General features: G+C 36.2%; 2 protein-coding genes across 2 annotated transcripts; both read right to left on the reverse strand.

Annotated features, from left to right (window-relative positions):
• Window positions 1-585: 585 nt before the first annotated feature.
• LOC105053145 (transmembrane 9 superfamily member 3) lies at window positions 586-8,420 on the reverse strand. The gene is given in 8 exon segments (XM_010934200.4): window positions 586-719; window positions 722-828; window positions 4,169-4,653; window positions 4,822-4,978; window positions 5,112-5,249; window positions 6,771-7,356; window positions 7,452-7,492; window positions 8,169-8,420. Coding segments are annotated over 8 exon segments (1,791 nt in total). The 5' UTR covers window positions 8,336-8,420; the 3' UTR covers window positions 586-609.
• A 1,068-nt stretch (window positions 8,421-9,488) lies between these two features.
• Window positions 9,489-20,084, reverse strand: LOC105053144 (uncharacterized). Its single transcript, XM_010934198.4, is given in 9 exon segments — window positions 9,489-10,153; window positions 10,883-11,026; window positions 11,521-11,799; window positions 11,897-12,004; window positions 14,552-14,831; window positions 15,017-16,376; window positions 18,423-18,782; window positions 18,785-19,499; window positions 19,903-20,084. Coding segments are annotated over 8 exon segments (3,432 nt in total). The 5' UTR covers window positions 19,497-19,499; window positions 19,903-20,084; the 3' UTR covers window positions 9,489-9,964.
• Between the last annotated feature and the right edge of the window lie 3,905 nt (window positions 20,085-23,989).

Raw genomic sequence — 23,989 nt, forward strand, 5'->3', positions numbered from 1 at the left:
CGAACAAGCTTTAGCGCAACAATAAGACTGTTCTATTATGATCTAGATATCACAGATTCCAAATATTAAAATAGCCAATAAAGCTATGCACATCTGATCCTCTCAAACTCCTAGAGCCCCATATATACTGAGCTGTCTTTTTGTCATATACTCTTCTATGAATGACCTTGAATTAGAGAGTTATGAATCAAAAGAAAATGTTTTAGAAAAAAAATGATGCGACACCCTATTCGTCAATGTCAGCTCAAGTGCTTCAGGCGTACAGGAAAATACTCATTCTTTCAGATTCAAGGAGTGAGAAAAAATAGTTGTTTTCTTGAATATGTAGGCACGTGTGATGCTACAAATTTCTACACAGAATATCTAGAGATTTATAGGGAGCAGAATACAAAAGGAACCTAATTATAATTAATTCCACCAAAATGAAAAACTAGAAGGCTCAGCCCCATGTCAGGAAATGATGATCCCGCCCTAAATCCAGCTGCTGCTCCAAGTTCATATGTAAAGTCCAACCACCTTTCACAAATAGCAACCATTTTACTCTCTGTGGAAAAGCTTATATAAAGCAAAAGAAAAGGAACATACCCAACAAGATCCAGGGATGACTGATTATTCACACTTGATTGATCGATATATATGACGGACGAACAACAAGGAAGCACGGAAACCGATGGTCCCAAGCATAAGGAAGAAACCATAGCAGATGCAGGCCATGTACCGAAGAAGAATGAAGTTTGCATGAAACCTGACATATCTGACCGAGCATAGTAGTAGTACAAGCAGTACCCATATATGAACAAACCAGTGGATCCTCCGCAAAGGAATGCCCTGCACCAGAACAAGCATACGCAAGGTTTCAAAGTTCAAACACATGCACATAAAAGATTTGTGGAGATGCATCTCTAATTTAGAGAAGCTCCATGCAATCAGCAGCAAGGTGCACCAACTAGTTTGTGCCAAGTTCAAATTCTGAAAGCAAAGACACTGCATAGCAATGACATAATATATTCATTGCGCTTCCAAATTCATGCATCATCAAAAAGATATAATTTCAATTGAAAAACATTAAATGTGTTGTACAAAATAAGCAATCAGAACTGCTGATTTTTGTCCTTTTTTTTTTTGTGGCAAAGTATGACACACTTGGCTTTAGTTTTACTCGTTACAGTATTTTGTTGCACCATCATTTTTGGACACATCTAAAATAATACAGAAAAGAGAAGCAGTTAAGAGGCAGTATGCGTGTGTTTGTTGAGTTGAAAATAATATAAGGATATGTATATGCTTCCAAAAAAGGCCGTTTACATGCATAATTGCTAAGTTTAACTAAATCTTTTCTAGAGTAAGGATATCATTACGCAATGCTGCATGGAAATAAGACGTAAGAACTACCTATGAATTTAACAATGTTGTTGTTCCAAAAAACTAAAACCCATATTGGATACTGTCAGGCTCAGCTTTCACAAAACTTCTAAGACAGCCCTACAGCATGGGCCATGAAAGAATAACAACACTCCATATTCTGTTGGTGAACTATAGGTGATATGGTTAGCCAACTCCATACTATTTAAAGGCAAGTGCACTTAATGAAGCCCAGGATTTATGTTCCATCATAACATGAGATAACTGTGGTAAGTCTCTTGATCTACGTATCGGTTGAGCTAACAGAAAACATTTTGGATTTTCAATTTATGGTGCACGTAATCAGCAATGTCAGGGTGGATGGTGTCCTATAATATATTCATTAAAGTCACACGTGCAAAGGAGAGGACTGGAATACAGGATCAGGAAGCAGTTGCTACATTAACTGATAGCCTCCCAAATCCGGCTGGAAACTTACAGATAAACCGCATTCTTTGCAGTAACATTTTCCCACAAATCAGAAAACGAATTTGTTCAGAAATAGATTGCATGAATGAAAGGATGGAGTATCAACTTTTTAATAACAAAGATGGCATTCATTCACCCAATAACAAGCAAAAGAAAAACTGAATCACCCCAAAGGGTTCCGCTTTAATGTAATCTCAACAGAACTTTCAGTGGTTCAATGAAAAGACAAAATTTGGAAATATTGGAAGGGAAAAAGAATGAAATGAAACTGGCACGTGGTAACAGAGCCAAGCTAATAATATCCAACTAAACATGTTCCATTTATCACCATAAGTTTACTCGTTCTGCTTTACACATAAGTTTCCAGTTTATCGATGAAGCATGTGAATCGGGATTTGCCAATTTAAGGTTTCCAAATTTGCCTTAGCGTCTAGAAATCCATCACTCCCTTACCCTCATTTGAACATATGCTTTATACCGAAATTTCAATTAGCTTGGATAAACTTATTTAAACTAGATCCCCTAATCTTAACATATTGGTTCATCAAAGCCCACCATGAAGGCTCCTGTTAACCATTTCTACCTTGCTAGCTAGCAATTAATCCCCTCGTTTGAAGCAATTATACCATCTTTTCAGCTATTTCATAGCCTTCACCACTTATGATATAGAACAACTGAAATTTCGTAGTCTCAGATGCATAGAAATGCTCGTGACATGTTTCCAATGTTCAAGCCTCCAGTCACATATTGAACATTCAATTTGAACATTTCAACAAATAAGCAGCATTAAAATTTATGAATTAGTGGAGCATTTCTCGTCTTTTTGTTCTCCTTCAGATTTCTTATAATTGAATGTCCATTTTATTGCACTAGAATACCTGTAACAAGCAAGTCTTAAGCAATCCAGTTTAAGCAAGCATCAATCTGATTTTAAATCTAAATCTTTATGCACAGATCAGACTCATAAGCCCATTATCTACAACATAAATTAGAGAGCTTCTATGAGTTTAACCAACGTGTCAACTGTAATCTGAATGCATGTCTAATTTTAACCTGAACATTCCACAAACTTACATTGTTGGAGTTGAAATTTAGCATCTAATGAATTCAACAAGCATTTATAAAGTAGTATTTAACACATAATAAAACTGCAGAGAAAAGCATTAGCTTCTAACAAATAAGAGTTCATGGAAAAGAAAGCGTGAAACAAGGTTCGTTGTCTCAATACCGGATCTCGAACCGGTAAAATCTTATTATAGTGTCCGTACACGGTTCGGTACGGTATGATAGTGTCAGTATGGGACGGTATGGCATATCGGTATGGTATGATATGCTCTATATCAGGCGGCACAGCAAACCATGGCATTAAACAATTTTTTTTTTAAAAAAAAGGAATTTTCATACAGGATGCCTCATTACATCCATATGCATACACTATATACCCTTCACTTTAACTAACAAACATATTTAAGTAGGATAGGCTTCAGATAGGCTAGATGTTTCAAATTCAAAAGTGCCGAAACTGTATGGTTTAGGTAACCCAAAAGCCAAGATAGCTCTAGCTCCATCCCCTGACCTTCCTTTTCCTCTCATGCACACCATAAATGACCATGAACAATTTTTTCTGGGGAATCCCAGATCTACCATCCATTACATCACTTTTCTCCATAAAAAGAGGGGACCGAACACATAGGCGGTGATGAACATGAGGAGATGCAAATAGTTAACCGGTGATCCCACACTCAAAAGTTCGATGCAAGATCCAAAACCTCCGAACCATTTACTGTTACAAACAAGATCTCAACCTCAATTATTATTAGATTATCTTTCCTCAGTAGTAGCAACAGAAATGAGTAAACTACATGATCAACACATACAGATTGTGATAGAAAAACAAGTTGAACTTGGGGGAGAGGGTTTTGGATGTGTGTATCTGATAGATACAGACCTTGTTAACTTGAGTTCATATCACTACTATGAAGGCATTCATGGCAGCATCCATCGGCATTTCCCTTATAGGATACATGCAAAATTTAAGCATGTGCAAACTAAGTTCCTAGACAATAGACACCAAAAAGTGATATTTATTTATTAAAAAAAAAAAACATCGAATACCTCATATATACCAAGAAGTTATATAAATAACAGGCCTAGGAGGATCTGGAAGACCATCAGAAACATATGTAAAGGAACCTCAAAGCAGGGACAACTAACAGGATAATATGGAATACCTATTAAATATTTTCTTTTTTTTTTTTCTTTTGGCTGGCATCATCATGTGCTCATGTCAGTGAAATTCCTATCAAATCAACATATAAGAGAAACACATCTGGCTTACCTCCACCACCATTCATGATCCTCAGCAGCAAGTTGAAAGTAGGTCAATGCCACGGTTATGAAGGCAGTGACGATAAGAAGAATGATAAAGACTATAAAGAGGATGCTGTAGATTGTGTAAATTCTGTGGCCCCAGATACTTGCAAATATGTAGTAAAGTTCAATATAAATGGCACTAAAGGGTAGAAAACCAGCCATTGCCATCTGCGGAATGGTTGCTCGGTACCAGGGTAGAGGTGGGATCTCTCGAGGATACTTGGTAGTGCGACACGGAGCCTGGAACTCCACCTTGCTGTTCTTGCCAGCAACCCCACCCAGAACAAGCAAAGGAAAAGTTACTAGCATCCAAATGAGAAGAATTACCAAAATTGTGCCAAATGGGAGTGCTGCAGTAGCACTATATATAATGGCCACAGTGTTGAGAAAGCAGAATGTCAGGAATAGAGGCCCACAAAACAGGAATCCTGTCATCAGCAAATTTCTTACCTGCAAACAGAAATGTGAATATAGTGGACATGGATACCTCCATTTATATCATACATATTTTTGGATATGTTGCAAACGTTTGAAAGCAATCAAGTGCTAAGATTAATGCATGAAGGGAAAAAATGAAACATGAATAGATAAAATTAAAAAGAAATATTAAGTACGTACCCAGTTTGTTCCTTCGAGCTGAAAATAGAAAGATGTAGAAATATAACCAGCTATGCCAGATGTAAGTGCGTAGATGACAACAAGTGCAGTGAAAAGAGCACCTCGATTGTAAGGGTAGAATACCCCAACTAAAGCAAGAATAAATATGAAAATTGCACTGCCAAGCATGCCAAGAAACGAAAGAATAAGAAAGATGCAGGATAAACAAATCACTGTTTGCTAAAAACCATGATTTCAATGAATTCAGAGTAACAAAATAAAACAATACAAGATTTATGTTAGAAGCTTACAGGGCAAATAGCTGAGTGCCTGAACCAATACATGCAGCAAAGAGTGACTTATGCTTTGGGAACCTAAAGACATCCCCATGAATATATTTCCATCCAGTCTCTTCCTGGTCTTCAGCTGATTCCTCATCATGAGCATACCTTTAAATGCAGAAGAAAGATTAACAGAGGGTTAATCAATGCAACGATAAAATCAATTGTCGTCATTAGAGCATATAAAGAGAGCATACAAATTAATCCATAGTTTTCTTTCTCCACATGCACAGAAACACACCATCATGATCAGCGCAACACCTCCTACAAACCAAATCTTGTTCCAAAAATCCAATGGAGAACTTGATTTTTAAAGGCTCAGAAATTACTATAAAACAGATAGATTTAGATTTTAGGCAGCACCAGATCTTCCAAATTGTAGCACTACAAGCTAATAGTCCACCTGCATGGGCAACTCCATGTTGCATAGACATATGCATTAGGCAACATGCTGTCTCAACTGAGCCTATATCAAGTTTGTATTGGGCCATATGATATAGTAAGGTATTGCATTTACTAGCACCGAATGGATTGCGATTAATACAATTTGTTAATATGTTTTTGTCGTTCTCAGTCTTTATATAGTTAACAATTAATAGCTTTATAGAAGCTCTCATTCTTCTTGCATGGGACTTTTAGGCCATCAAAGATTCGTAACTATTACTTTTTAAACAACACAACAGGTAATAGGAACAATATGCCAGATAGTAAGTTCTAATGGGTGCCTAACTTCAAAAAGTTTAAGAAACAAAGATTTAAAAATTTAGGTAAAGATTCTGCATTAAACCTCTTTATACAACAATCTGATTTTTTAATACATATCATTTCAACATAATGACGATCTAGATAATGTTGCACAATGTTTATCGATGTATATCCATATAATATACTTATTGTTCTAGCATATTTTGCTGTTATCATGGCTCATAAGCCACTATGGTAACTTCAGCACATATTAATTGCTGTCAGGGGAAAACATGCAGAGTGGCACGTTGTACTTACAATAAGACTCAGGACTAATAACTACAATATTATGATAATCTACAGCTGCAATATACTATGAAATCAATTGCCATTTCCAACAATTGCTACCTGTATATGCATATAAAAAATTTCCAAACAATCGACAACAGCCTCCAACATATACTGAGATATCACATTTGTCTTCGACAGCTAAATTGACAAGAGGAACAATAATAAAATCCAAAAATTTATTCAGTTTTTAAAACTGTTAATCTCACATCCAATTAAGTTGGTACATAGAACTGTTAACCTCACACTCCAATTAATTGTACATGGTCCGTAACATGCATGACGAAACATAACAAGGCTAATAAAAGTGCTCCAAAGAGATGTTGCAACAATATGTCAATGCTCAAAAAATGAACACATAAATCAAGTTTAGTTAATTTTAGTAGAGTTGTTAATCTTTCTTTTAATTCAAGAAAAAAAAGGTTTTATGAATTCTATCTCAGATCTAATTCTATAGCTTTTAGTGTTTTGATGATTTTTGTATAACTTCTATATCTCATTTCCCATGTGCTAATTATCATGCATGAACTAAACATGGGAAAAATAAAATAAATAGAATAATATAAAATGAAATAAAGAACTGAAAAAAATTCTCACTTGACAAAATCATTCTTTAGCACCCTCATAAGAATCGTGGCGAGGAATCCAGTCAGTAAAAGAACCGTAACGCATGAGTTAATTATTGAGAACCAATGAATTTCCAAATGGTGTGGCAGTGATGAAGACTGTGAATACTTTTCCATCCTGTTCTCAAAGGGTGTGCTTGTCTCCTTCCACTTCACCGAATACAAGAACTCCACCTCAATTTCCTTGTCCGTAGTGACATCAGCCAATGCATTGGGATCAGTGTGCACATTGATCTCGATCACACGGTCACCATTATATAGGATGTCAAAGTGGATATGTCTGTAAAGATAGTACTTGTACTCATCCTCGTCGGTCTTGCCTTCCCTGTCAACCTTCCCAATGAATCCCCAAATAGGCAGGTCATCATAGTACATCTGGAAGTAGTAGTCCTTAAGGACTGCACTCCTGAATTGTGCCACTTCTTCTATCGTCAGCTTCTTCTTGCATACTGCTTTGGAGTCCAGGTCGACACGGAAGTCAAGCTTGTATGGAGCATCGACCAGGCGGTCCCCATTCAGCACTTCACCAAGAGCTTCTGATTTCTCCTTCATATGTTCTGTTACAACAGATGGTTCATAAAAGAAAAAATACATACTATGAAGCTTGAGAAAGATAAAACAAGGTAGCATGAAACGTGGGGAGTAACCAGACCTGGAGGGCAAAATGGGAGATCAAAGTACCGATACGTCTCACTGAAAGACAGAACACATGAGTGCAGTTAGAAAACATAACATTTAATATCGAACCTAAGTCAGAAGAAACAATGGAGGTTGAAGGGAAGGGTGTCCAACAAGTACATCTTGCCATAATGGTCAATCGATACAATCCCAAACTCTGCAATAACTTCACATATTCTGATTACAATCAAACAAGACCTACTAGATCTGAGTAACATTTGGGGAAAGAAACCTTTTTTATGGAAATTTATCCTATTCTTAGTGGACTAACAATGTCTAAATCACAAATTCCCAATATAATTTACGAACTAATCAGATAATTATCAAACTTTTACACCTAAAAATTTATAAATTTTGAGCATTCATCCACCCATATACACCACGGAGTGGTACAACAACTGCCAACTCCATCATTACGAACGAGAAGCGATGTTCCCCCACATTAAAATCCCCGAATTAATCCAAATCCGACGGATCTAACCTAGATGAAATCAAATCACCTAATTTTCTTCAATATACAAAAAATAAACGGCCGAACCGTACCGAATCCGACTGGGCATCTAGAACCTAGAAATCTCGCAGATCCGAAAAGGACGAGAAGAGATCCAGTGTCAGAAGAGGTCGATTCAGCCAAAAATAAAACAGAAAACAGAAAAAAAAATAACAAAAGTGGGAAGAGATGAAAACCTACCTTGGGTTGTGGAAGGGGCCGACCTTGTTGGCGTAGAGAGGGACAGCCTCCCCGGCCTTGTACCGGTGATCGGACGCGTCGGCCGCCACTCCGGTGATCCCCAAACAAAGCAAGAGAGTCGTCACCGCTGCCACCGCCGCCAAATCCATCGCCTTTTTCTTCCCCATCTCTTCCTCCTCCCCTCTTTGTCCTTGTGCTCCGCTCTGTCCGTTGACGCGTATGAAGAGAAAAAGATCGGCAGCAATGGGGAGCTCGACTAAAAAGATAACGCAAAAAAAAAAGGTTTTTTTTCCCCTTTGAATGGGCCCCGCGTGCCTTCAAGAGCGAGCGAGCGAGCGAAGCGCATTTAGCTGGATTGGACGCCGTCAAGCCGGCTCGATGGAACCGGTGCCAAAAAGTGATGGCCAGTTGGTGGCCGGTCAATTTCCAATCGAACCGGAAAGCAACGCATAAGGTTTGAGCCGGGTGCGTTGTGGGCCACGTGGCTGGTGTAAGAGTCGCAGGTGTCCTGTTGATGCTTTTGATTACACTACCGCTGTGCAGAAGAAGTCATTCCTACCTATCGTTTATAAGACTATACTAGCTAGATCTAGAATAATTGTATAGAACCAATAACACCTTCAAACTAATGCTTTTAGATAAATTTTTAAATTATTATAAATAATATCACGATGAATGCGATCTTTAACCCATATAGATTAGAAGATATTATAATATGAAACAATTTGAGTTAATCATAAGCTAATTATAATATTTATAATTGAATTTATGACATTTATAATGAATAAATTTGAGTCTTTATTTTGAGAGAAATGTCCGAGTTCAAACAACGATGTATACAAGAATCCATCCAAGCAAGTGTTGAATCCCACTATCCTAGATAAATCTCGAATAATTGTACAGAATCAAAAAATTTCAAATAACATATATATATATATATATATATATTAGCTGTAGCCCTGGGTTGTTACAAGTCAGCAAATAATGATGAGGACATGAAGCCAGTCATCTTTGCCTCACAAACATCTGCGATACCTACTGATGTAAGGACATGATGTTGCTTTCACATTCCAACTACCTGCATTCTTCTATCTTCTTTGATAGAACCATTAGTTATTTTGATTGCCACACAGGGAATCTCATTGAGACAGAGATGCTGATGGTTTCATCATCTCACGGTGGCTCTACCTAGAGAATTAACACAATTAAAAGGGCTCATATTCCATCGTTTCTCAACAACCTGGGCATGGCCAAAAGTACGGTCACATAATGGCGCTGATTAATATGCAAAACCAGCATCACAACAAAGTCCCAAACAAAATGTCTAATAAATATCTAAAAAATTTCTGAACAGAACTGAAGCACTGTTTCCAGGAAATAACCAGTAAAATATAGCATAAAGCCTTGACCATAATCACATCATATACAACAGGAAACTTCCCCTATTCATAAAGGAATTAATCACTGCATTTCTACATGCACTACACCTTAGAACAGAAAAATGAAGAGTACAATAGCACGCCGCACTGGGGGGCAATCACAAATTGAAGCACCATTTTTTAAGAGGCGAAATGTTTAAGCAGCAAAGACGCCCCAACCATCTGATAACAGTGGATTGTTTTAGCCATCGTAGAAATCTACAGGTCTGCAGTTACGACATACCGTGATGCAGGCATGAATTAGTGATGCAAGTGAGAGCATTTCCTGCAGGAGTACTGCTTGGAAGGTAGCTCACATAGGCTATACATCCAGGGATTTGCCTCATGATGATATGGTTACACGTCCAGGGATTTGCCTCAGGATGATATGGGCTCGTATGGATAAGATAGCCAAGGATGTTTCAGTGCTTCTGATGCTGTTGGCCGCTTCTCAGGATTTATCTCAAGAAGATAAGCAACAAAATCGATAAAGCCTTGGTCACCCATGGGCAGCCGGTGCCGTATTGATGTCCTCTTTGGAAACAAGTACTCCAGCCTATTGGTTTCCTGAAAGAATTAAAGCAGAATGCTTGTGAAATATAAACATAACATTATCCTAATGCAAAACTCCTAAGGTTACTGCTCCTATGGAGCTAAAAAAATCCAAGCAAGACAGATTCAGTGTGTCTAAAACAACAAAGATTTGGTAACAATCATTCACATTATTCCAGAACGATGAAGTGCAAATGGTGCAAGATAATTTTGGTTTAGATTGCAAGAGAAGCATAGAACTTCCACATAAACATGTTGCAGAATGCTCTATAGATGCCAAAGCATTACAAAGAGCGGTCATAGCATTAATAAAAGAGGGTTCATGGCCCCTTAAAAATGACCCATGAAGTTGAAATGCATCAACTGGTTACATGTGGAAAAATCCTGGTTTCACTGCTTTTGTAAATCCATAGTTCATAATATGCAATGCCAAGTATCACCAAGAAAGTATACAAATGGAAAGCCTCTTTAAAATGCCATCATGCAATGGTGAGAAGTGAAGTCCCTTCAAATAGAGACAGTATTATGTCAGTTGAATCTCCTTTTAGGGGCTCTTTTAAATGGAGCAATTCTATAATATCATTGGCCAAGAAGACAAGAATACTAACACATAAATGTAGATGTTTGCATGCTAAAGAATCATAATAACAATTTTACATCAAACCTATTCAGAGAAAATGTTAAGAAAAAATAGAATTGTGTATTCATTATTACAAACTTGAAGAAAAATAAAAGTAATCATACCTGATTTCTTTCATACAACATATAGCTTTTTGTGAAATATTTGTATGTATCCCGTCCCTTAGCAAGCATAACTTGATCAATGGAGCCTATGATACCAATAACACGGGCGAGTAAAGTTGCAGGAGAATCATTTGTAAAGAGAACCTGTGCAAAATTAAACAATCAATTTGTTCTTTCTCAGGAGTCGCAAATGACATGCATGGAGATTGCAGAAAGTTTAAAAGGGAAAAATTTGCTTGAAACTATTGAATCTAGATATATATTTCATTGCAAATATCCCCCCAAATATCACCTTTCTTATCCTTTTTCGAAAAAATATCCTTCCAAAAAAAAAATCCATGATATCTGTTATGGCACTTAAAGAAACATTGATGAAAAATAAGAAAGATTTAAAAGTAACATCCTTTTTTTAAAGGGTAGGATCTGACATTGTGGATAACTGGAAATCTTGTTCCAGCAGATTCAATTTCCACCATTCTTTAACAAGAAAATTTAATCCTCAAAATGACATGAGAAAAAGTGAAAACTTGATGTAGAACATTCTGATATTTAATCCCCAAAATTGATCTTATTAATCTAAAAGGTCAATACAGCAAAGAGCTAATCATCAGAAAACACATAGGACTACTAAAACTTACATTTCCAGTACAAAGTTCAGCCAAGATGCATCCAAGCGACCATATGTCAATCTTTTCATCATATGGAAGGCCTAAGATGACTTCAGGTGCACGATAAGATCGGGACTGTACATAAGAACATAGGTGATCAGTTCGGAAGCAACTACTACCAAGGTCAATGACCTTCACTTCACACCTACTATAGCTTTTTATCAAAATATTCTCAGGCTTCAAATCACAATGGATAAGACCAAGGCCATGTAGAAATTGAAGTGCCTCCAAACACTGAATGGTAATTGACTGCAGATACAAATATTGAAGGAGTATTAGCAGATTTGGGGGGAATATTGTAAACTAAGGGTTTTAATCTCTGACAAAAAAACTTGTCATGGACAACCTGCAGCCTTGGCATTGTGAAATAAACCTCCCCTCCAGCCTCTCTATTGAACTTGTGGAACTCATATAAATTGGCCTTGAGAAGTTCACAAACTATCAACAAGTGCTCCTGCAACGTTCAGAAAAAAATCAAAAAAAAAAAAAGCCAACACAGAAAAAAAAAAACAAAAACAAAAACACATATTTTGAACATAAAAAATTGGTTTTAGTCCATGACAAACAATTTATTAGCAATAGTTCTATTAACTTACTTGAGGAGAAAAGCTTTTCATGGATTTAGAGGACAATATGTTCCAAGAGTGAAAAAAAATGGAGCATTTCATAAATAAGAACGATATCATAATGTCAGTGATACAAATAGTCATGTAAAGTATATGAAATCATAGAGGAAAGGAAAAAACTGGGAGCCATAATTTCAACAACTCACTATAAAAGAAATCAAAATTTACAAAATGAAGAACACTGGAAAAAAATATCTTGTGAACAACTGGGCCATTAATCCAATTAGTGACCTAACAGAATGGAGGAAATGTTCCAGTTAAACTAAAGTAAAAATGGTTTAACCAAGAGAAGGCATCTGCAGAATTCAAGAAGAAGAGATGTGAAGAGGGAGATAAGATGAAAAGGGAGCCTGAGATTCAAGAAAGAAAACAAAATTTATTTGAGCTCACCAAAATATTTCAAAATTTATTAGGTATGACTGGACCTCACAACAAAGATGCTCAATGTAACACAAGACAAAATCCTAATGACAGTATGATTATCCAGACATCTATAAAGAAATGAGAAGTTTAGTTATTGTGCTTATTCTAAATCCATTTAAACACTCATAGCAAAGAGGAATTTTGATACAAGTCAATTTTATAAAATAAATAAATAAATTTATCTTTTAATGAATAGCATACACTGCCCATCTATTAAAATAATAATAGATGTTTATACTTCCTTTATAAGCCTAACCAAAAATATTAATAAACACTGTTAAACTAGTAGATTATAAATACAAGTTGATGTCAGGAAAAACATGATCCCTTTATGAATGGTTATGGAATATTGAAAGTAAAAAATCAAATATTTTTGCAAACATATAGTGCACCTGTTTTTTGGCTCAACATACCCAACCCATGGTCATCAGTCCTGGAACATCCAGAAACTCAAGTCTAGTTCTAAAATTATTTCTATTATGGTAATCCCCAAATATCTCATGATCTCACATTTCAACTTTCTGATTTGGCATGATTCAATCAAAGGAATTGAACAAGCAGACCTTTAGGTTTATCATATAGGAAAATATCAGGTCAGCAAGCTTCAAGTAGAGAACAGCCTCCACTTTAAGAGTTTTCCCTACCATTCCATTTTATAACTTGTTTTCCCTGTAGTTATCAACCAAACAAATTCTAAAACACACAAACCATCTTTATCACCAAAAATGTAAAAAAGTTGTGATTTTGGAAGTCAAAACATCCAAAGACGTGCTTGACAAGGGGAAACAAAAGCAAAAATGGAAACGAAACTTATATTGAATGCACAACATAGAAGTGTTAGAGTTCATGTGAAGACAAAAAGAAGGCAACTCCCCAGGTAAGTGAATCTGTAAATGCATTGCAGCAAAGTTATTATTACGGAGAGATAAAAAGGCAAACATCAGATCTGCTATTATAAACTCAAACAACTCATGAAAACCCACTTTACTACTCTGCTACTACATGTGCGGTCAGATGAGAAAAGGAGATAAATGGAATCATTGAAATCCAACAACAAACACAGCATGATAATAAGCTTTGATGAATCTCTCCCAAACAAATTTCTCTAACAAATGAATCTCTCTATAATGTGCTATGACTATGTCATATTGGGGAACTGGTGGGCCACCTTCAATTGAACTATGTTTCTTCTTTATTGAGTCTGTTAGAATGTGATGACCAAATAAAAGCCTCCCTTGAATTTTCTGGATAACAATTATCTCTATCACATATTTCCAAAGTGTAAGACCCTATGGGCTTCAAGATAGGTGTTACCTGGACACCTGGTCTAACACTTGAACATCCAAAAGTTTGAAATGGGGTCACCTTTGTGCAATTTAAATGAACAAATAATGGAAATATTATAAAAAGAATTAGCTATCTATCAATATATGAACAATAGAGATTCAAATCTCAAGGATAGGTACCATATTGATGGTCAGCTGCTATAACATAATCCTCAATATGGCTGTGGTATGCCTTGAAATGCCTCAATATGATATGAGCCAAAAAGTACACTGAGCAGTACAACGTCAATAAGCCTCAATGTGCAATACAACATGAAACAGGCTTGATTCGTCCAACACCAGTGCAACCCAGCCCCTAACATACCAGCTTATGGTAGGTATGCACATACTAGCCACCCTTCAATTAGACTAGCATGACTGGTAATGGAATGTTTTACTCATATAACATGTTTGAAGGCTGCCATGAAGAAAGTGAAAAGAACAAGAAGGAAAAAGTAAAAATCCAAAAGTAGACTTACAACCTTGAGATGAAAAATGCACTGAAAACCAACTAATGAATGATATGGATAGTCACGAAAATAACATCAAAGACTGGCTGATCTAAATTTTAGAAACAATCACAAGAAATAGTGACTAAGAATACCGATCAAAAGAAGATTTACTCACCCGATAATAGAAGTAATCATAAAGGCGCAAAATATGGTACTTGTCAGCAGGATCATTCTTGTTGACAAATTTTAGAAGTTTAATTTCATCAAGGCTTTGATCAAAAAAATCTTTGTTGTTCTTTATAATTTTCACACATACATCCATGCCAGTGTGCAAGTCATGCGCTTGAATAGCTTTGCTGAATGCAGCAGATCCCAGGTATTCGGTAACATGATAACGCCCCGCAATCACTGAATTCAGCACAACATGGAAACTTTTATCCTCCTCAAAACCAGTTCTGATAAATTGGAAACAGGAATAATGATCAGATACCAAACAAGAAAGGAAAAAGGAAAAAGATCCAACCAGTTAGTCAAACAAGTTAGAGAAAAGTAGTTAGAACACACAATCATCACACAGATTCAGAAAAGTACTGAGAAAACAATTAGACAAAATAGAAATCAGGAGATGAAGATAGCATGCCTGTTTTTTCTATGCACAATTTTGAGGTCAAAGGTTTCAAATTCCTCTTCCTGAGATTTGATCTGTCTTACTTGCTCCTGTACTGCAGCTGCTTCTTCATCCTCCAGTGTTGTTCCAGTCTCTTGTTCTTCTTCTATTGCATCAATTGCTTTCTCATAATGACCTTTCTTACCATCCTCCCTCTCAGCATTAGCATAGCTTGATACTGATGACACAATTGAGTTTCTTGATCTTATAGCATCAGCAATTTTTTCATTCTTGGAGCTCTTTGTTGGTGAACAATCACTGCTTTTCTGTCTCCATGTGGCAAGCATATCATCAGTACTCGTGCCAATGGCAGGTTCATCATCATCACCATCAACAGCATTACCCTTGGTTGACCATAGAGTATTAGCAGAATCAGGGCACAACATATCTCTAGTTCCTGAAGGCGGTCGAAAAGAAAATCCACCATCTCTATAATCCATGCCCATCGGGAAAAAGCCCTTTTCAAGAGCCATGACATATATATCCGACTTTTGTTTAGTTTTCTTCATTTTGTCCATCTTTTTCTGAAATAAATAACTCTTATTTGTGCCAGGCTGAGACTGTCTGATACCACCCATACCAACGTCATGATCATGAAAGTATTCTATGTCTCCTTCGCTACTTCCTCCAACCAAACTGTCACGGACTTCACTGCCGATATCAGCAGCATCACTATTAATGCCCACACCAATGGATCTGACGGAACCAAGCTGATCATCATCTATGCAGAGATCATTAGGCTTAGGCTGCTCGTACTCATTCAGAACTTTCCCATTTTCTAACATAATCAGTTCATCACTTTTGGTAACAAAGCCCTGCCAAACTGGTTCTGCACGCATTAAGTTAAGTTCTTCGACATCCATCAATTGCCCATCATACTGAGCTATTAAATCATTTTCAGCTGTTCTACCATACATGTCAGATGTCACGTATGCCATGGGATCCTCCAAAGCAGCAACTTGTTCTACATTTTTTGTATGGAGATACTGCCCCCCTGAGAAGTAGGAGTCTTCTTCAGCAAAAGATTGCTCATCATCTTCATCCTTCATTGGAAGTCGATCCAGCTGATCAGGAGCACTACCATGTCCTGTTCCTTTTTCATCGTCACATGGATAGTCAATTTCATGAGATAGAAACCAAGTTTCATCTTCTATTGGTTGTCTTGTGTAGCCAACATCATCATCATCATCATATTCATCAGAATCCCAATATTCATTTGGATAGTCAACTGATTCATCACCAACAGTAGCAAAACCAGATACTAAATCAGAAGTATCTTCAGTAATTCCTTGGCTTATGGAAAGCCAACTAGTACTGACAGGTTGCTTTTCACCTGTTGTCACATGCTACTCTGTAAGCATAAGGCAAATGTACGTATCTATGTATCTATGGTGTGTATGTAATGGAATCATAAAGACGTGCAACAATGATATCTCCCAAGTCACTTGCATTTGTATGAAAGACTATCCTATGGCCAAAAAAAAAAAAAGAAAAAAGAAAAAAGAAAAAGAAAACAAGTTTTATATAAACCTTTTTGATGGAGAATCAGAGATACAAGCTATGCATAAATAATATCTTTGGACACCTAACCATGCATGAAACTGTCACCATCACTACTGAAATTCTCAAAGATGGAGAAGAGGTCATCATCAGCAACTGTTAAATCTGGCAACAGATTGTCATACTGAGTATACATGATCTCAACAATCTGCCTCTTAATGGTTAGATGTTGCAGCAACTACTATCATGAATCCACAGCCAAAGCTTCAAGAACTGATTCATCAAAATCCTCAATTCTTCTACCAAAGCAATTTCAGCTGTTCAATTTTCAGTTGATGGAACTTCTACCATAGGATTTATAACTTCTGCAGAATAGTAAGACCAATGGCTGGCAGATTCATGGACTAAATCCTGGATGTCATAGAAGTTTTTATTTGATCGAGATAAAAGCTTCTTTCAAAAGCCTCCACTGGAATAACCGAGATAGATGATGTAACAACCTAGGACCTCACCTAAAAAAGCTAGCCGGAAGGTATTATTTGGATTCTTTGCCTTGTATAAGTACCCAAGTTTTTCCTAGCGAATAACCAATGTGGGACTAATTACACACCCACACGGGTTCCCAAAGGTGCATACAAATTTCTTAGAGATAAGGGGTTAGCATCAACTTTTTTTAAAGGCATGAACTAGTTAATCTAAGTGAACAGAGAATCTATCTCAAATGGCATCATGGGCTCATGGCCTCTCCTGAATAGCTCACCTTCAAATTCCCCTGGATTTGGCTGCCTTGGTGGAAAACACTGTTCAGAAGTAGATTATATAATTGATCAGACAAGCAAGGTTGATGATGATACCAAATTGATGTATCCTTAAAGACTATATGACATGAGTTCAACTAAGAAGAAAGGAGGTAAAGAAATAGAAGATGAAGATGAAGAAAGATGGAAGATTCTATAACAATTTTTTTCTTCGTTCAAACAACAATCATCATAGTACAATTACCACATCTCATCCAGCACTATATAAAAGGCTTCCAAAGCATTCCTGATCCAGTTTTTTTATTTAAGTTGGAATGTTTGAAAGGAAAAAAAAGGTCCTAATCAACCAAAGAATTTAATTTTCTAAGACCACATATTCACAATCCTATGGATGATCCATTGACACTGAACCTTCTTTCCAACTGACAACTTCCCTAAGAAAGCCACAGCACCAAGAACACTAATTCCTAGTCCACTTAACCATACATTTATCTTGTAATGCTAAAAGTATAAGAACACTGAATGTACAGCAGCCTAGTTTACATGGTTCATTGTCTAGATGATCAAAGGACAGTTCCACAAAGCACAATTTGTCAGACATCTCTCCACTAATGGTTTTAGTTCCCTATAGCTGCTTAGCTTATGTAGTGCTTTGTCCAAATGATCATAAGGCAATTCCACAGAGAAAATATTCATAACGTTCTCCAAAAGTGGTTCCATAACTTAGAAACTTTTCTTAATAGAGCATCCAGGTAAATAGCTCATAGGAAGAGTGATGATAACATATCTGACCTCAAAGTTGAGACTTCGAGTTTGATTTCCTATAGTACCATCCCGTTTAGGGATTTCCCATGGTGCATCAAGTCAACTTCTAGTTATTTTCATAAGGAATTAAAAAAGGAACAAAAACATAGATCAAGTCCAGCAGAGGTAAGCAGCATTTGATGATAAAAATTCTTTTGCACTCAACAAACCAAAGATGGTAAAGAAAAAATGCAAACATTGATAGATTCATCCAGTATTGGAAGAACATGAAAAATTTTACAAAAAAAAAAAAGGCATTAGTTATATCACATAATATGTCTAAACAATGACTATCAAAAATTTAACTAACACTGGACCTGAAAGGTTAATCTCTTGGCCAACAGGCACATCAAGAAAAGAGCCCATCGAGAAGGTGTTATCTGCACCAAGAGGCTTTATGCCCAATCCATGATGATCAGACTTTTCCTCCCAATTAATAGGTACTGGCTTATCCTCAGACTTGAGCTTAACAGGAGGCAGCCGGGGCAGCTCTTCCTTTTGATTCCGCACATCAAGTGATAAGTTAAAGCTACTGATAAACTTTTGCTCTGATCTTTCTTGAGACTTCCCAGACTGGAAAGTCCTACTCACATTATCTAGCTGTTCATTTGCTACTTCATGGATATCATTGCTTTCTGCTTTCTTCCTCCTCTCTTTTCCATCATCACTACAACTAGACTACCATCAAAGCTTGTTGGCGCATCCCGACCAGAAAAAGGAAACATTGTTTTCACAGAACAGTCCTTCGACGTCACCTCACATTTCAGCCATGAGTTATCCAGCAAATTATCCTTGGAGTAAGAACCACTGGCTCCATATTCACTCATCTGATGGATGACAGGCTCTACTTCAACCTTTGATTTACCCGTGCCCCTGATGCAAGAACTCCTATGCTCCATAAAAAATTCCGGCTCCGTTCCAACAGCAACATCCCTCTTGTCTGACACCATTGGACCTGACCAGTACTTTCTCCGACCAGATATCAGGAGATCAGAGAAGTTGTTCGCGATCTTGTCGGTATCCTTTGAGAACGGATCAGCAGGACCATCAATCGAGCAATAGTTCCAAGGGTACAAATCTGATGAGTCAATACCCTGATCAAGAACAACACCCTTCTTGCTTCCAGACCCATTTCCAATACTCCTTACTTCAACCTCCTTAATGATGAGCTCCTTAGAACTGTCTCCCGAATGCATAGCAGCACCAACTTTCCTTGCATTGGCAGCTGCTATGCTAGCTTCTCTCGCTTCTTCCTTCTCTATCGAAAGGCATTCTTGTAGGGACCCGTTCAGATCCGGCCGGCTACTGAGTTCTCCTCGCAGAGCAGCTTCAGCCTTTGTAAACCGATTTCTCCTCAAAAAATCCAACACCACGTCGACCGAGTTCGCCATCTCCTGGAAATCAACGAAGAAGGACCCCAAAACGAGAAAATAAAATTAAACAAAAAACCTTTTTTTGCCGTTATCTATCGAATTTATCCTCAAATAAGTGCAAAACAAGCTCCTTAAATCAGAAAATTTCGACAAAAACAGAGATTTCTCAGCAGCTTCGGCCGCCAAACCCTAACCGTAGCATCGAGAACACGATGCCCCCCCACAAAATACCTAAACCCGGCAGTTCCAAAACCAGAGGACAGGAGTCAGACGGCCATTCCGACTCGGGATCGGAAGCTCGGGAAAGTCCGCAATGTGGCTCAAATCCCTCGAATTCAGAAGCGAATTCGAGCCAGAAACAGAAGGAAGAGTGAAGGATTTCGAACGGAGAGAGAGAATAGCAAAGAAAGCTAGGAGGACTCACAGATCGAGGGAGGGGTTGGCTCGCGGCGGAGGAGGAGGGGACGAACGAAGCGTCCTTCGCCTGTGGCAGCAATGGGAGGTGGTGGAGTCTCCAGAGCGGCGGATTGGGACGCCATTAGCGGCGGAGGACGAGAGGGGGATGGCCGGAGCGGCGACAGCTGCACGGCATCTCGTGGATTAAGCCTGCACTCTCCGGACAAAGCATTGCGGAGGAATAATAATAACATGAGGGTATATAGTTGCACCGCTGCACCGTTATATTATTTATTTTTTAAGGTTAAGAGACTCATTAACTATTTGGTCTTTTGAATTTTTTTTTTTTTAACGAATGTTAAACAATTGAAGCCATTGGACGAGTCCATCATCATGGCTCTTGGTCACATGCAATGAATGTGTCATTGTTATATTTTAGTTTTCTATTATATAAATTCAAAATGAAGGTTCAGATCATTCAGACACCTGATAATGACATTATTAAAATTTATTATGTATCGTAAATTAATAATATTAATATTAATATACTTAGTCATCATCAAAATTTATTATTTATTTATTTTTATTTTTTATAATTTATTATAATATATATTATATTTTAAAAAAATGAAAAGATAATTATATGCTTGCATCGTTAAAATCTATTGTTTAATATGTGGTAGACTATCTTTAAATTTTATGAGCATGGGTCTTTTGCAGTATATCATGCACACATCTATCACATGATAGATGAGGATGCATGGATACAAACCATGCAATGTACATCGCATGCAGATGCATGCAATTATCTATTTTATTATGAATGCTACATGCAATACACCATACAGTATGGTGCATCATGGATATTATACACTATCATGTCAAAATTTATTACTAAAGTGAAATAAAAATTTTATTGCTATTATATTATAATTTTAATACTATTGAAAAAAAAATTATATTGCTTGCTTCATATTAGATCAATAATAAGAATCGAAGTTTTCACTTTGAAGAAAGAGCGAAGATTGTATGCAATATTGGATCGATATTAATGATAAAATTTATGCATGAAGACTTGTGCATAATTCATTCTTCTTCCCATCAATATTAATAATGCCAATATTAACTATTAAATTTTTAGCTTGCACATATGTGTGCATTCACCAAATGGACAACTGTATTAATGAAGCATGCATTAGTAATTGGATTTTTGTTTAGTTTGTGTAGGATTCTTTATTCATCATGTGGACACTATTATTAATATACTTGTATTAATGAAGAGAGTTTTTGCTATTCTATCGCTAAAGTTTATTGCCTAGTATATAAAAAAAAAAAAAAATTTAAAATTTTTTATTTTATTATTTTATATTTCAAAATAATTTGAAAAAAAAAAGAAAAAATCCCATGCATCCCGTGAGGTCTGATATTAAGTAAAAAAGACTTTTATATAAAAATTTAAATCAGGCAAAATTCTTTTTTCCTCGTATCCGTATTAATGACAAAAAAATTTATTTGGCCATCATTAAAATTTCTTGCTTAATACATAGTAAAAAATTAATCATTGAATTTTTTTTATTGTAATTTGTTATATATATATACTATTTCAAGAATGGTTGGAAAAAAAAAAAAAAGGGTACCCAACATATTGCATGGGTTATATGCTCATTATTTAACTAATATGCTTCTTTACAAAAAAAAAAAAAAAAACTAATATGCTAGTTTAATACAATAAATCAAAAACGTTGATAATGAACGAGCGATACTTAGAATTAAAAAAAAAAAAAATCAAAATATTGATATCGGTGGTGCACTGAGACATGGCACGTCGTTACAATTTATAGACGTTGAAGATCAAGAGGGTGCTGGCACTCGTATCAGCATGAGCAATGTACATGTTTGGAAAATAAAGGATGAAGGGAATGGCTGGTTCTAATTCTTAAATAAATCAAAAGAGAATTGTATTTTGAGTGGAATTTTTTTAATTCTTTAGGATAGAATATTGAGTTGGAGATTTTGATTTAAACGGAAGGTTTTCTTAATTAGTGTATGGTGGATTTGTATAAGCTCAAACAAATGGACCTAATTTGTTTTTTTTTTTTTTCCCTCAGATCAAGGTGGATTAATTTGCTAAGTTATGTTCTAGTTAAATAGTGTGATACATGCATCACTTAATTGAAAAATTAGATGTTGATGCATTGCCATGTTCAATTCTTTTTTTTTTTCTCTAGATTTACCATATCTGGAGTCTGCTGTGTTTTTAGACCCACACGTGTACAACTTGAGTTTTCCAACTCTATTAGTTGGCCTATGAATGATGTACATCAAATGTTATGATGGTTGAACTGAAATTTGAGCATCTAATGATTATTTCCTTCTTAGCTGTTAATTTGAAAGCTAATTAGCCTTTAGCTGCATTAGCTGATTTGAAACTTCTAATTAATTCTTTGGTAGAAAGAACCTCCTTTCGCCCTTGGCAGCTGGATTTCAACTTTAGGTGCATAGGTGGTGATATATAAAGTTACAAACAATTTTAGTCTAAGGTGGGTAATACAGGTGACAAGCATGGACCCATCTATCCGGCAGGACACAGGCAGATAAACCCTCGCATGGTAGAAACTAGATTGTCTTTTCCTTCAATTTAATATGCTTGAATGTTTTTTTTCCTGCAGTAGAGGGACATGTGACCCTGTTGCCTTTTGGCTGTTTCCGTTTGCAGACTTCAAATGGGCCATTGGAGATTGAAAGAGACTGTCTCGAATAGTTCAAGAGAGCGGGACCACCACCAACTCGAGTTACTTGCCCTCGGTAAGAATGGGATCCCATTTAGCTTCGCGGAGAAATTCTTTATGCACTAAGGGGATGTAAAAATTCCGACATAAAATACACCGTTTCGTCCTGATTGATTTGTATAGATATTAATTTTTAATATATATTTAATATTTATAGATCAATTTTTTTATTTAAATATTTTATATATCAAAAATATTTTTATTTTTTAAAAAAAATTATGATATTCTGTGACGTATTATAATCTAGAATGTCATAATATGATCCAGAAGAATATTTTTGTCCGACCATCTTCTAACACGTATTTAATATCTATAGATCGATTTTTTCATTTAAAAATTTTAAATAATAAAAATATCAATTCTTTAAAAAAATTATGACATTCTATGCATATTACGACATATTGCATCATATTATAAGATCTTGTAAATAAAAATTATGACTTTCTGAATGTAGAATATCATAATATGAACATAAAATATCATAATTTTATCAAAAAATAAAAATATTTTTATGATATAAAATTTTTAAATAAAAAAATTGATCTATAAATATTAAATACATATTAAAAATTGTGACTATATAGATCAATCGAACTTCACGTCAAATTTTCTATACCGCCTACGGTGCACAAAGAATTTGCTTAGCTTCGCAGCCCCGGCCATGGGCGGCTCCAACGGCAGAGACAGCAATATCTTTTCAACAAGTGCGAGACTCTCGCATTCTTCTGCGGAAAGTTTTTTTTTTTTTTTTTTTGATGTGTAAGAAATAACTGTGCTAAGAATTTACTCAGTTCCCGTTTGAATGTCAAAACTTTTAAAACAAACTTAAAATTTGAATAAATTATATTTTTTTAAGATAACAAAATCACCATTTCAATTTTGAGTTTAAATCGATCTTTTTATTAAATTGAGAATAAAACTACTGCGATACTCCCATCCACAGATGGACGATCATCAAACAAAACAACAGAGTCTTCTATATCATACACAGCATATCTTGTTTAATAGCCATCTACTTTCTGATGACAGCTATTGAATGCTGCACAATATTTAAACAGTGCATCACGATATTCAAGCAGTACATCTTAGAGAATCCTGAGCCTATTAAATCCTACCTATCCTATAGTCGAAAGATTTCTCCATATTACAATCCCGTCGAATCCGCGCCCAACATACCTACAAGGGCGATCCGGTCCAGTCCTGATTTTAAGAACATATCCCCGCCTGCCAGATTTAAGACCAATCCAGCCAAGAATCCAGGTTCGATTCTCAGATTTGCCCCCAGCCCATCTCAGATCCGAATCCAGATCTCAATCTGCGTTAGGT

This window comes from Elaeis guineensis, chromosome 10 (assembly GCF_000442705.2).
Source record: "Elaeis guineensis isolate ETL-2024a chromosome 10, EG11, whole genome shotgun sequence".
NCBI lineage: Eukaryota > Viridiplantae > Streptophyta > Magnoliopsida > Arecales > Arecaceae > Elaeis > Elaeis guineensis.